The sequence below is a fragment of the Antechinus flavipes genome, chromosome 2, assembly GCF_016432865.1.
Source record: "Antechinus flavipes isolate AdamAnt ecotype Samford, QLD, Australia chromosome 2, AdamAnt_v2, whole genome shotgun sequence".
NCBI lineage: Eukaryota > Metazoa > Chordata > Mammalia > Dasyuromorphia > Dasyuridae > Antechinus > Antechinus flavipes.
This window is the reverse complement of record NC_067399.1, coordinates 576,676,880-576,689,691: the sequence shown is the minus strand read 5'-3', so window position 1 is coordinate 576,689,691 and position 12,812 is coordinate 576,676,880. Positions and strand designations below refer to the sequence as shown.

The 12,812-nt window shown below is 38.2% G+C and overlaps 1 protein-coding gene across 1 annotated transcript in view; it reads right to left on the bottom strand.

The window, feature by feature from the left end:
• Positions 1-12,582, bottom strand: part of BNC1 (basonuclin 1) — a 179,037-nt gene extending 166,455 nt beyond the window's left edge. The window contains exon 1 of the mRNA XM_051981177.1: positions 12,540-12,582. Coding sequence (XP_051837137.1) covers positions 12,540-12,566 — 27 coding nt within the window. The 5' untranslated portion in view covers positions 12,567-12,582. The remainder of the gene's footprint in view (positions 1-12,539) is intronic.
• Positions 12,583-12,812: the final 230 nt, after the last annotated feature.

Sequence of the window (12,812 nt, the reverse complement as noted above, 5' to 3'; positions counted from 1 at the left end):
AATAATCAAGAACTAAGAAAATAATGTATATAGTAACTACAACAATGGAAATGGAAACTCCAAGTACACAGTAAAAAATCAAAACTATAGGTAAAATTATAAAGATGAATTAAGATTCAAATAAAGAGATATGAGGTGGGAGGTACACAAATATTACATATTACACATATTTTTTGAATTTTTTCAACATTAAAAAAGTAAAGTATTTGTTAATTAAAAAAAAAAATTTTTCATTGCTTTTTTTTTTTTTTTTTTCTCCCTGTATAAGTAGCCACAACATACCATTGGCTTATATTTAGCTCGTGGTCAGCTAAAATCCTCAGATCTTTCTCCACATGAAAGTAGGTTTTCCTTATTCTGTACTTTTAATTTTTTTAATTTAAACAGATTGAATCAAAGAAAGAGTGTAATAGTTGTACTTTCTTCCTATTATTTATCTATCAGGAGGCTCTATCTCAAATAGATGACCATTCAATGAGCTGTTTGCCCTTCCCATTGCATGTCATAATTTTGACAATATTCATTCCTGAACAATTTTTCTCCTGGGTGGATTACTGATTCTCTTTTGAAATAAGCAAATAACCCCATAAATTTCTGAGGCTTACTGTAATCAGTACATTGTCATACACCAACAGAATCATCTGGGGATCCCAAGGATCTATTGTGAACCCCTCTTCTTCCTGGACTCTACACAGACTCTACATTTATCTCTATAACAATGGTGAATACCTGCACTCCCCTCATTTTATGCCTCCCTTAATATTGATAACTAAAGGATCATTAAACAAAATTATCTCTGTGGTTGCTCCTCTCAAAAAATCTTACATGATTTGAATAAATGCATGAGAGATAATAATAGAATCCTTCAGCCAGGCTCACTCTACAATTAAATGCTTTTTAAAATTAAACAATAGACAAAGCATCATCTTATATTCTCTACACCTCCTATTAATACAGATCAGATCATATTCACCTTTGTGTTTTATAGTTTCAAGTTCCCTTTGTTATTGTTATATAGATACCTAAGGCCATAGGTAATGTTCCTGACCAGCTTCCCTGTTATTTTTACTTGAGAATTACTAAGCACCCACCTGCATTATGTTGTTTCTTGCTTTGCCTTACAAGTACAAAGAGTCAAAAGACAGCCATGTGTGTGGTCTATCATGTACAATTCAGCCATTTTTATGCTCGAACTAGTCCTAATACCTGGCTCAGCAACAAAATCAGGTCCAAAAAAGATTTCCTCTCCTTAAAGGGAGAACCCAGAGTGGTGCTATTCAGGAAAAATTGGAAAAGGAAAAACTAGAAAATGCTACTTTGCATATATTTGGCACTAGAAAGTAAATATCATTATGGTTTAAGGATATTAAAATTTGTATCACAAACAACAAAAGTGTCATTATCAGCCATGACAATGGCATTTAGTTAACTGTAGGAATTTTCACTTGCGCCTTTTCTAAGTGAACAAGTGCTATTAACATGAATGCCAGTCTTGATTCATAGGAGCAAAGAAAAAACAAACAAACAAACAAACAAAAAAAACTGTGGGGAGGGGGAAGTAAAAGAAATGTTGTTAAATTAAAGTAAGAAAGGGAAAAATGCAGAGCTGCCAATTCTGTTTATCTGCTAGATTTTCTTTAATCCTTATAACTGATGCATTGATATGGGAATAAGCACCAAAAGGAACTGCATTTTAAAAAAACTAGTAGGGAGAAAGAGTTTAACAGTTGAACCCACAGTCTTGCTGGTCTCCATATCCCTTTAGTAGTAAAAGATATAGGCTGGATCACACACTATATATTTTTTGATACTGGTTAAATGAAAAGGGGGGGAGGAAAGAAGCACCCCCCAAAAAATACCCTCAGTCCTCATGGCAGTTTGCCAGCTGTACCTTATCCCTTTGCATTCTCTGGGTGTGATTGTGCATCTATTCTTTGTGTAGAAGTGAAATTGTGAAATGCAGGGATGGAGGGATGAAAATGGATGACTTCTGGAAGTCTCCAATCCCATCCTTCTATCTGACCCTTCTAGTTAAAGAGAAACCACTTACTTGTACTATCATTCAAGCAGAGGGAACACAAAGAATAAGTTGTTACAGAATTCCACTTTCCATTCCCCTCTGCCAAGAATATCAGTACTATAATGGCTTAGGTGCAATTATACTCTTTCCATATAAATCCCCAAGTCTTCCCTCCAAAATGAAATAACTGCATTTTTTGGAAAGTATAATATTTCAAGACTACTAAAGATTAAGACTGAAAAACTCACAAATAGAAAATAGCTTCATACTTACGATGAATCACTTACTTCCTCTCCAAACTCTCCAGTGTCCTCCCTCCTCACCTCTGCCTCTTGAAATATGGATTCCTTTAAGGTTCCCACAGTGAAGCCGTTTCCAGATAACTGATTTTTCATGCTTTCTCCCTCCTCAAATTATGGTAGGTTTACTTATCTTTCTTACATATTGTATTTTCACATTAGAAAGTTGCTCTTTGAGGGCAAGGACTATTCAACACTGTCTCTTTATCCTTAATGCTTGGTCAATTTAATCAATGCCCTATGATGTGGCTCACTTGCAAACAGACATACTTAGACTTAGACTATGGGAGAGAAAATCCTGCCAATAGGTAGATTTGTTTGTCATGAGACATAACCAAATGGACTGAATCTCTCTCTGGGAAATTTTTGTTTGTATCATTAAAGACAACACACAGAACAGCCTGTGATTACATTGATTTGCTTCTAAAATTCCACTTTCTACAAGATATCTCCTTAATCTCTCTAAGATTGTTGCCAATTTATCTTTACATATAACTTATAATAGTTTTTTCACATGTTATCTCCTCCATTAATTCCCTGGGCTCCTGGTAGTTGAGCCTAATTTTTTAAAAACTTTCTTTATAGCCCCAAGATTCTGTGCCTGGCACAAAGCAGACCTTTAATAAATGCTTAATGACTGGACAAAATTCTCAATTAAAAAAAAAATGCTCACTTACCAATGGAAGTCAGTACCTTTTCTGCAATTTATAAGTGACTTAGAGGGTTTCCTAGCACACTCAGTTGTCCAAGATCTCTCAATCAGTATGTGTCAGAGATGGGACTTGAGTCTAGGATTCTCTATCTTTAAGAACCGTTTCTCTACCTATAAGGTAGAGTGGTATCACTCTACCTCATTTGTGTTTTATGTCATTGTTTTTTTAAGTTTAAGCTTCTACTATAAGTATATGTGTTTTTTTTAAGCAGAATTATTTCTTATAAAAATAAATATATAAATATATAATTTTTTAAATATAAAAAATTTTCAAATTTCAAATAAAAGGATGACATTTTGTTAATTTTTTATTATTTATTTTATTATTTTTTAAAAATTAACTTAGAAAAAGAGGAAATAATGGCCCAGGGGCTTACCTTTGTTAAATTTTAGAAAATAAAGATAATCTTTTTCTTCTCTTAATAATAGTACTTTCTTTGATTTTCCTGGTAAAAAACATTCTGAGTTTTAAATCTCTTTCTAGGAGATAGGGAATAAAAAGAACTACTACCCTAAACTATGATTTGAGATAAACAACTTAAAGGCTACTAGCAAATATTCCAGAAACTTTTCAATGAACACGAAACTATCATTTCCTCCATATAAAACAACATTTATTAAACACCTACTGTGTGTAGATACAAGCTTTAGATAAGACCCATTCCCGATTTTCAAGAAGCTTCTTTCACTCTAATAGGAGGAATAATTCACAACCACAGGTAATCATATTATAGTATAAAGAATTATAGTACAAAGTGTTGGTTTTAGGGGGAAAATCCTACAAACATAGGAAACATCCAGAAAGAGATACCCTTTGAGATGGACCTTAAAGGATGGATGAGAGAATTCTACTTACTAAACTGTAGGTTTCTTGAGGTCAGGATCTATTAATCAACTGCTAGGTGGCACCATAGTGCAGTGTTGGGCATGAAGTCAGGCAATCTCATCTACCCAAGTTCAAATCTAGCTCTAGACACTTACTAGTTGTGTAATCTTGGATAAGTCACTTAAACCTGTTTGCCTTAGTTTCGTCATCTGTAAAATGGGCTGGAGAAGGAAATGAGCAAGAAAAGTCCAAATGGGATCACAAAGATCCAGGCACAACTGGAAAAAAAAAAAAAAAAAAACTAAGCAAAGTTAATGCCTTTTCTTAAAAACAGTGCTCCACAATAAACGTCAGTGGCAAGGAAAGAAATGTCTTTGGTAAACTAACTGGTTTTTATTTTGTAAAAAGCAAAGGGGAGGATGCAGGGATGATATACTATACTTTGGTATACTAGTTTTAATTTTTTTTTTAAGGTGTTCATTGAGAGAGGCATTAGATAGATTGTACAAACTAAAGGAACTCATTTGCCTGGAGCCTACAGCGGTTCTGATGTAAAATTCCTACGTTTAAGCTGTTTATTTCAAATCATAGTTTAGGGAAGCAGTTCTATTCCATTCCCTACCTCCCAGAAAAGAGAAATTACAATTGTAGGGGTTTAAAAATTCCACAGCATTATCAGCATCTGATCCAAGAATAAAACAAACCTCCGTGTATATGTGTGTACTTGTGTGTTAGGGGTGGTGGGTTGTAAATTCTTACTTTCCACCATGTGCAGGGGATGTGGAAAGTCAGAAAGGGTAGAAGCTTGTTAACTTGGGTTCAAATTGGGATAATTTGTAAACCGAGAATTAACTCTTTCCCAACTCCCACTGAAAAAAAGTTTATAACCAAAGCTACCCTCCAGCAACTTCTCGATGAAGAACAAAGAACAATAACAAAAAACCTCAAACTTTTAATAGAAGGTTTACAAAAGTTTACAAAGGCTAGTGCTTTTCCTCCCTTTCTTTAAGGACTCCTTTGCCTGGCCACTAAAACCCTAAATTGGCAACAAGATGACAATGAGAACCTGGACTTCGCTCTGGTTCTCTTCTTCCTAAATGCAAAGTTTTGGTGAAATGTGGCTTCAGGGCAGCTGGATTCTCATCCAGAGACTTAGGAATTTCTCTTCCAAAGACCCTGGGTTTAGAGTTGGGGAGACATTCACTTCTCTGGATGAAGAAGGGAGAGGAGACCTACCCTTGCCTCATAGCATCCAGGGCAGGGTCTGCTGCACACGTAGAACAGCAATTCCTTTACTTAAATTATGTGTGGATCGAGGGATATATATACTATGCATGAGAAGGTAATTAATTGCAAGCATGGTCTTGTTACCTGTGCTCAGTATAACTTAACACAATAATTATGAGAAAGAATATTAGAGTATAAGAAAAATAAGAAATTTTAGATATCATTCAGTACAAACTTTATAAATGGAGAAACTGAGGTCCAAGAAAATAAACATTTAAGATTATGACAAATTAGATGGATGGCATACCCAGAACTGGAAGGTGCTCTGGAATCCTGAGTCATGAATTACAATACTTTACAGAATTAAATCCTAAAAATCCATTGCATTTATCCCTAAAATTTATTGCAGTTGATTTTTATGTTCTTGGTGCATGCGTCATAGCATCTTTACCAGATAAGGATTGCTCATTGGCATTCAAAAAATAACTTGAAGATAGTTTGAGATTCATTAGTGTTTCTTTAAGTGCCTAAAAATGAGTTCTATTGGTAGGTAGGTAGATAAATATATATATATATGTGTGTGTGTGTGTGTGTGTATGTATATATATATATACATTTTTTTACATGCCTCAACTTCCTCCAAATTTCAACAGTTAAAAATTGGATTCTATTCACAACACTGTTATTAAAGATTTTATATTAACATGTTGTCTTGGATAATATTTAACTAAAAATTATAAACTCCATTCCATGATGCCTATATCTTTGAGTTTTACTGTATCTTAAATAAAAACTATCTAGGCTTTAAAAAAAATAATTCAACAAATGTTAAATATACATACATGTATATGTATGTATATTTAGTCTTCAAAAATTGTTCAAAACTCCTTGATGTTTATTCTGATCAAAGGATTCTATTTAAGAGATTCTTGGCAGTGAAAAATAAGTACTGACCACAATCAAGAACAGAATCCTCATTCCTGACTTTCAGTTTAATAATCATCAATGCAATTGGTTCAATATAATAATGCTATTCTCAAGGAATTTTTGAGATTTTTTTTTTCTAAATTTCTACATTCTCTCATAAGCTTTGTTTCTACCAAACGTATTTATAAGCCGGTTTTTCTACATACTTAAAGCCTAGGGAACAAATGAGGTCTTTAAGCTCTAAACAGAGAGGTAATATGGCCTTTATGATTCCAATTTTCCTTGATAGGATTAAGTTATTCATCTGAATTAGCACAGGGTCCTTAGAGAACTAGGCTATTCACAGAACTGAATTAAAATTTTCTTTGTGAGAAGTGTGTGTGTGTGTGTGTGTGTGTGTGTGTGTGTGTGTGTGTGCATAAATAGTCTTAAACATGCCTGATTAAGAAAAGCAACCTGAAGTCAGGAAACCTGTAAAGTCCCACCTCAAGCATCTACTGACTGTGTGATCCTAGCCATGTCACTTGAGCTTATAACACTAAAATTGTATATAAAGTACCTTGCTTCAAGAGGAGTTCCTTGCTGCACTGGAAAAAGGAATGGATTTGGAACCAGAGACTCTGGGTTTAAATCCTAGCTCAGCCATTCATTTGGGACACCCTGGGTCTCACAAATTTACACTCTGGGTCTCAGTTTTTCTCATTTGTAAAATCACAAGGTTAGAAGAGATGACTTCTAGCTTTCAGTCATTTTTTTGAGTTCTCAATACTAGTGACATCACAAGTCAACATCTCCCTAAAAAATGTGGCAATACACACATGTGTATGTAAATGTGGATATATGTGTATTTCTCATATATACATGAAATATAGACACTACACACGCATTTCATATATGTGTATTTACATATATAGAATATATGTGTGTGTGTGTGTACACACGTCAGTGAATTCTGGAGAGCAATTTGGAATCACGCCCAACGGGCGATAAAATTGTACATCTTTTGATCCAGCAATGTTATTACTGGGTCTGTATCACAAAGACATTATAAAAAAGGGAAAGGGACCCACATGTGCAAGAATGTTTGTGGCAGCCCTCTTTGTAGTGGCCAGAAACTGGAAAGTGAGAGGATGCCCATTAATTGGAGAATGGCTGAATAAATTGTGGTATAGGGTATATGGTTATGGAAGAAATAATAAGCAAGCTGATTTCAGAAAAGCCTAGAAAAACTTACATGAGCTGATACTAAGTGAAGTGAGTAGGACCAAGGGAACATTGTACACAGCAACAAAAAGATTATGTGATGATCAAATGTGACGAACTTGGACTTTTTTAACAATGCCGTGACTCAAGGGGATTCTAAAAGACTTGGAATGGAAAGTACTGTCAGCATCCAGAGAGAGAACTATGGAGACTGAGTGTAGATAAAAGCATAGCATTTTCACCTTTTGTTGTTGTTTTGTTGCTTGGTTTCTCTCCTGGTTTGTTCCCTTTTGATCTGATTTTCCTTGCACAGTATGATGAATATGGAAATATGTTTAGAAGAATTGAACATGTTTAACCTACATTGGACTGCTTGCTATCTTGGGCAGGAAGAAGAAAAATTAAGTATAAAAGGTTTTGCACATAAATGGTGAAAACTATCTCTGCATGTATTTAGAAAAATAAAATAATGTTGGGGGGGGAGAAGACTGTCAAATCTTGTTGAGGGGGATAAGGGGATTTTCCATTTTCATGATAATGGAAGGGTAAAAACAACACTGAATTACCAATTGGGAAGGAAAGGTGAAGGAAAAGCACTGACGTAGGAGGGAAGAGACAGGGTAACAAAATAAATAGCAATAGTAAGACTGATTGATTCGAAGGTGAAAGGAAGATGGTGGCCCCGAAGTCAGTGTCTACTATTGAAAAAGCAGCCCTTCATCTGCCTATCTGTAACTTCTCTAAACTTATTAAATATTTAATTCTATTCAATGCACTGTGCTAAATATTAGGTAAGATGCAAGGATAAGATGTACATGGTCCTTACAAATTTCAAAAATCTCTGAAGAAAATATTTTGTATGGGCAAATGACCTCCTAAAATGCCTATACATTTTCACAGTAGCACACAAATTAGAGAGCCAAGCAAAACTATTCCATCCTCAAATGGCTATTTTTACTAAGACTTTTACCAAGCCAACTATGTCCTTAACTTGGAAATTTACACATAAATTTTGTGAAAATTCTATGGCAGTTTCTAAAGTACTGTACTTTCTTCTCTCTGAATCCTTATACACATCATTGCTTTGGTACTACATATTATAATACTTAATTACATGCTATCTTGGATTGTTTGCTGTTGTTTCATACCCCCATGAGTCTTGTCTTCCCAACAAGGCAATAAACTCCTCAGAAAGCAGGGCCCTCCAGGGTATCCCACAGCATCTAGTTGGGACAGATATCCATGATTACCTGTTGACTGCTCTAGCACTGGGCAGTGAACATTTTTAATAAATCCCAAGGACCCAATCACCTTTTTAAAGCTCACAGCTTCACAGTACAACCATCTTAAAAACCATTATTCTTCTTTCACAGTACATGTGCCAAGTACTAAGGAACAAAACAAGACATGTAATCACAGGCTTTTCTGGGCACCTGAGGTCATCAGTAAATGAGTCCCTCCCTCCTCAGAACTATCTTGGCTTGCCAGCTGCTTAAAGGGCACTAATGAGGGTATTGGCTTATGCCACTATTATATTTTGTCTAATGAGATTCAACAATCAGGTTCTACAAATATTTATTCAACACCTACTGTGTGAAGGGCAAAAGGCAATTAACATAAGTCTAGAGAAGGCTGATCTAAGAGTTAAGGAGACCAGCGTTTGTTCAAGTGGATTCTAACAGTGGGACCACTGAAAAGTCATTTAACCTATATAACACTCTATACTTATTAATCACAGAAGTTATTAAAAAGTAGCCAATTTGCATTTGTAGAGGAGGTTTCCCTAAAAATCTATTCACTTAACCAGGGTAATAACTGAACCAGCTCTCATTCACCTCCCTGAACTTCAAGGCATTGTGCAATAGAGGTAAAAGACCAAAATAAAGTAGTACTTGCCTCCAAAAGGCTTAAATTCTATTAGGGGAATATAACATGTGTCTAAATAAATACAAGGTAAATAATAAAGGGAGTCAAAGGATCATGAAATCATGGATTAAGACATGGAAGGGACTTTGGAGACCAGAGGTCATTTCACAGATGTGAAAAGTAATACAAAGAGATTAAGTAATCACGCTGAAAAAGTTAAAAATTACACACTAGGTTGTTAGGGCAGTGTTGGTCCAAGAAAAAAAAATCAGACAAAATATTGTAGGAATAATTTGAGGAAAAAGAGAACACAAACAGCTGAGGGTATCTGGGAAGACTAGGCACAGGAGACAGCGCCTGAAGTAGGAATCTGAAAGGCTGATATAAGGAAGAAGTATACACTGTGCGTAGAGAATAGTGGATAGTGATAGATCACTGCAGTGATTTAGATGAAAAATTGGAGGAAGATTATTTTGTTCATAATCCTTCAAAATCTCCTCAAAGGGATGTTATGGAGAACGAGGAAAAAGCAGGTTCATCAGCACCACTAAATATTTACCGTGTATTGCCTGGGTGGTTAGATATCATATTGACCACCGAGAACATTAGCCAACACTTATACTCAAGATTTATAATCTAAGGAAAAAGAAAGAGGGGAAATCTGATGAATCAGCAACCAACATGTATATAAACATAGATACGTATAGCATACCCACTTTTATTCCTTAAATAAGCCTCAGTTAGTACAAATATGCTAAAAATTAAGCATCTGTATATAGTTACTATTAATCAAGAAAATTTCTTGGCAGTGGTGTCTACCGAAGTCTTGAATTATATTAGGAGTCTTTTCTCTAATTCTAATTTGAGGTGGTCTGCCCTTCCCCTTGTCTTTCTATTCCTATTTCTTTATTTTTAAAATGTGGACCATTTAGTTGTTCATTGTGACAGCTATTGATGCAAATTGACTCAGCACTCACAACTACTGTAAAAACCAAATCAACAAAATTAACTTGAGGAAAAAAATATGGAGTTAAAATTTCATCTCCTCCAAAATGCTTTCTCTAATTTAGTAGAAGCTCCTTGCCTAATTTTATTCTACTTGTCTAGTGCACTTAATGCCCGATTTGCAGTAGTAGTAAAGACTTGTGGGTCTGGTAGTTACTCGCCGATTGCTAGGGCTATAGAGAAAACCCTCGGTGCAGAAACGTACTGTACTGCAACCAGGACATCCCCCTGAAGTCAAGTTAATTTAACCGTCTCCCCCAAACAGACCTTTCGTTCTTAGGCACGTCCTACACCCCTTACCCCACCTCCCCATGCTTACAAAGGCAGAAAACTCAGCGTCTGAGTGAAATTCACCAGAACCTGCCCTTTGGGCCAGCTATCCATAGGACTTGGAAGCAACAGTATAGGGATGCTCGCTCTCTCTCTCTGTCACTACTTTAAAGAACTGAAAGAATATACTAAAAAACAAAACTGCTTCTTTTTCAGGGGCCTCGTTTTCCCAAGAAGTGAGAAAGTAGTTACAATCGCCTAGGGCTAAGGCGAAAACCGAAAATCCAATTCAAATATCGGAGCCCAAGAAGTTTAAGAAGCTCAAGGGTTACAGCGTCCCCAGTAGCGCGCTCGCTACAAACTCAGTCCCCTTTTACCCGCACCCCCGTTTTGGTCACAGCTAGAAAAATAGCTGGGCCCAGCAGGCGAGCCCCCCACCACCAGGACGAGTGGGGCGTCCGACCCTCCAGCCGCAGATCCCGAGAACTGTGGCGCAGGACCAGAGCAGCCGCTCAATTCCCCCTTTCCTTTCTCTTATGCGTATCCCAACCGGCGCCAGATAACCCGGAGCTAAGTCCCGGGAGGTGTCCTGGCAAGTGGCCGAGGTTGCCGAAGGAACGAGCGCCTTCCCCTTTTCTCGCTTCCCCAAAGCTGGAAAGCACGGGACAGACTAGACGCGCGTCCACAGCACCTAAACTTACCCACTCCATCTCTCTAGCCCTGAGGGGCGGTGTCACTCCGCCCGAGTTTTGGACTCAGCGGCGGCTGCCCGGAGCTATCTTCCTCTTGGGACTCCTCCCTGGGAGCCTGAGGCTGAGGCGGAAGAAGTTTAAATGGGACCGCGCCCGAGTGCGCACGGGGAAGGGTGGGACTGGCCGACTGTCACCCCCCCCTGCGGCATGTCCCCGGCTGCGCCGCATCCGGACGGGAGGGGCCCGCCTCCACCCTCCAGACCGGGCTGGGCAGAACTCGCGGCGCACCTGGGACTCATTTGTAGGCTGCCCCAGGGGCCGCCGCCCGCCCCGGGCCCTCCACCTGTCCCCCGGGCCGAGTTACAACAAGTTCGGAGGAAACCAGTGCGTTTAGGGAGATACCTCTTGCACAGCTGGGGCAAGTCCAGGGCTGTGACCTTGGCGTTTGCAGACAAATGCCACGGGGCAGGAAGCTGCAGTCTAGAAGCACGACCTCAATGAGGTCGCCTGAGGTTGTACCTCGTGCCCTTTCTCCCCAAAACTAGATAATTGAGGTCTCTGAAAGAGAGACTTCATGTGTGCGTCCTTTCCCTTTAGAAGGTCGGCGAATTAAAAAAAAAAAAAAAACAACCAAAAAAAAAAAAACTTTATTGGTAGCAACTGGCCAGTTATTATTTGCTAGCTAGCTCTAGGTTTCTTGCACAGATATCTGCGTCCACCCACATCTCCCTTCTCAGCCCCAAACAAGCGGCAGCTCCGACTCTCGTGGATATTTCAGCCACTGGGAGCCAGACTCCTCAAAATCACTCTCACCTCTAGAGCCCGAGAGAGCCCACGGCTCCGAGCGGAAAATTGACCGCTAGGTTCGGGGAGGGGAAGAGTAAGCGCGGCCACTTTGAGGTAGGAGATTGGCGCACCCAGGCACCATCTCATCAGCTGAACCTGTTGGCCTAGCTTACTAGGAGTTAATGTCGCCCTAGATCCTCATTCCTTTAAAGTTGCCGGCTCTGGGGCCAGTGTCCAGCTGCTTTCTAAAGACTTGCACAGCCTCGAGGACTCTTCGAAGGTGCTGTAATTATACCCGGCAGCGTTTCCAAGCGGAGAAGAAAAGCAAAAAATTAAGTAACTATTGGAGCAGTGTGCGGTCCCCTGAAGAACTCAGAGTTGTGGAACTAATTACCTTATAAAACAAACTGATACTATATCTTCTTTCAGTACTTTAGGCTTTAAGTGACTTTATGATTGTCTGCTTCGGATGCACGATCTCACCCTAGAACGTTAGGCAATTAAGTAATATTTACCAATAAGAATTTCCGGTCTCTTAAAGACTGACCGGAGGAGTTGTGGACCAAGGGGCAACATAGAAGCTCCAAGTTCCACCTAATACCTAAGGCATTAATTGCCAGGAAGTGCTCTGCCCGGAGAGTCATTATCCCTGTCACAAACAAAGAAAACATTTTCATATCAGAAGAGTGAAAAGTGTAGTAACTACCTTTTTAGGGATTGAGAAGGTAAGCATGGAGCTGCCTGTTGCCATGGATATGGTGTTCTGTTTACAGGACTGTTCTTTTCCTAGCAGTTAAAGGGTTTAGGAACCAATAGGAAACTATTTTCCCACAACATTCCACTAGGTTTATAATGGGTAAGTAAGTTAATTGGATGTGTTTCGGTGCTTGAAAAAAGTTAGGGAGAAAAAGCCCTGAAGCATTTCAGGTGACTTATGATAGTGGTTAAAACGAGAAAAGAAAAAAAATCAAAGCAAAGA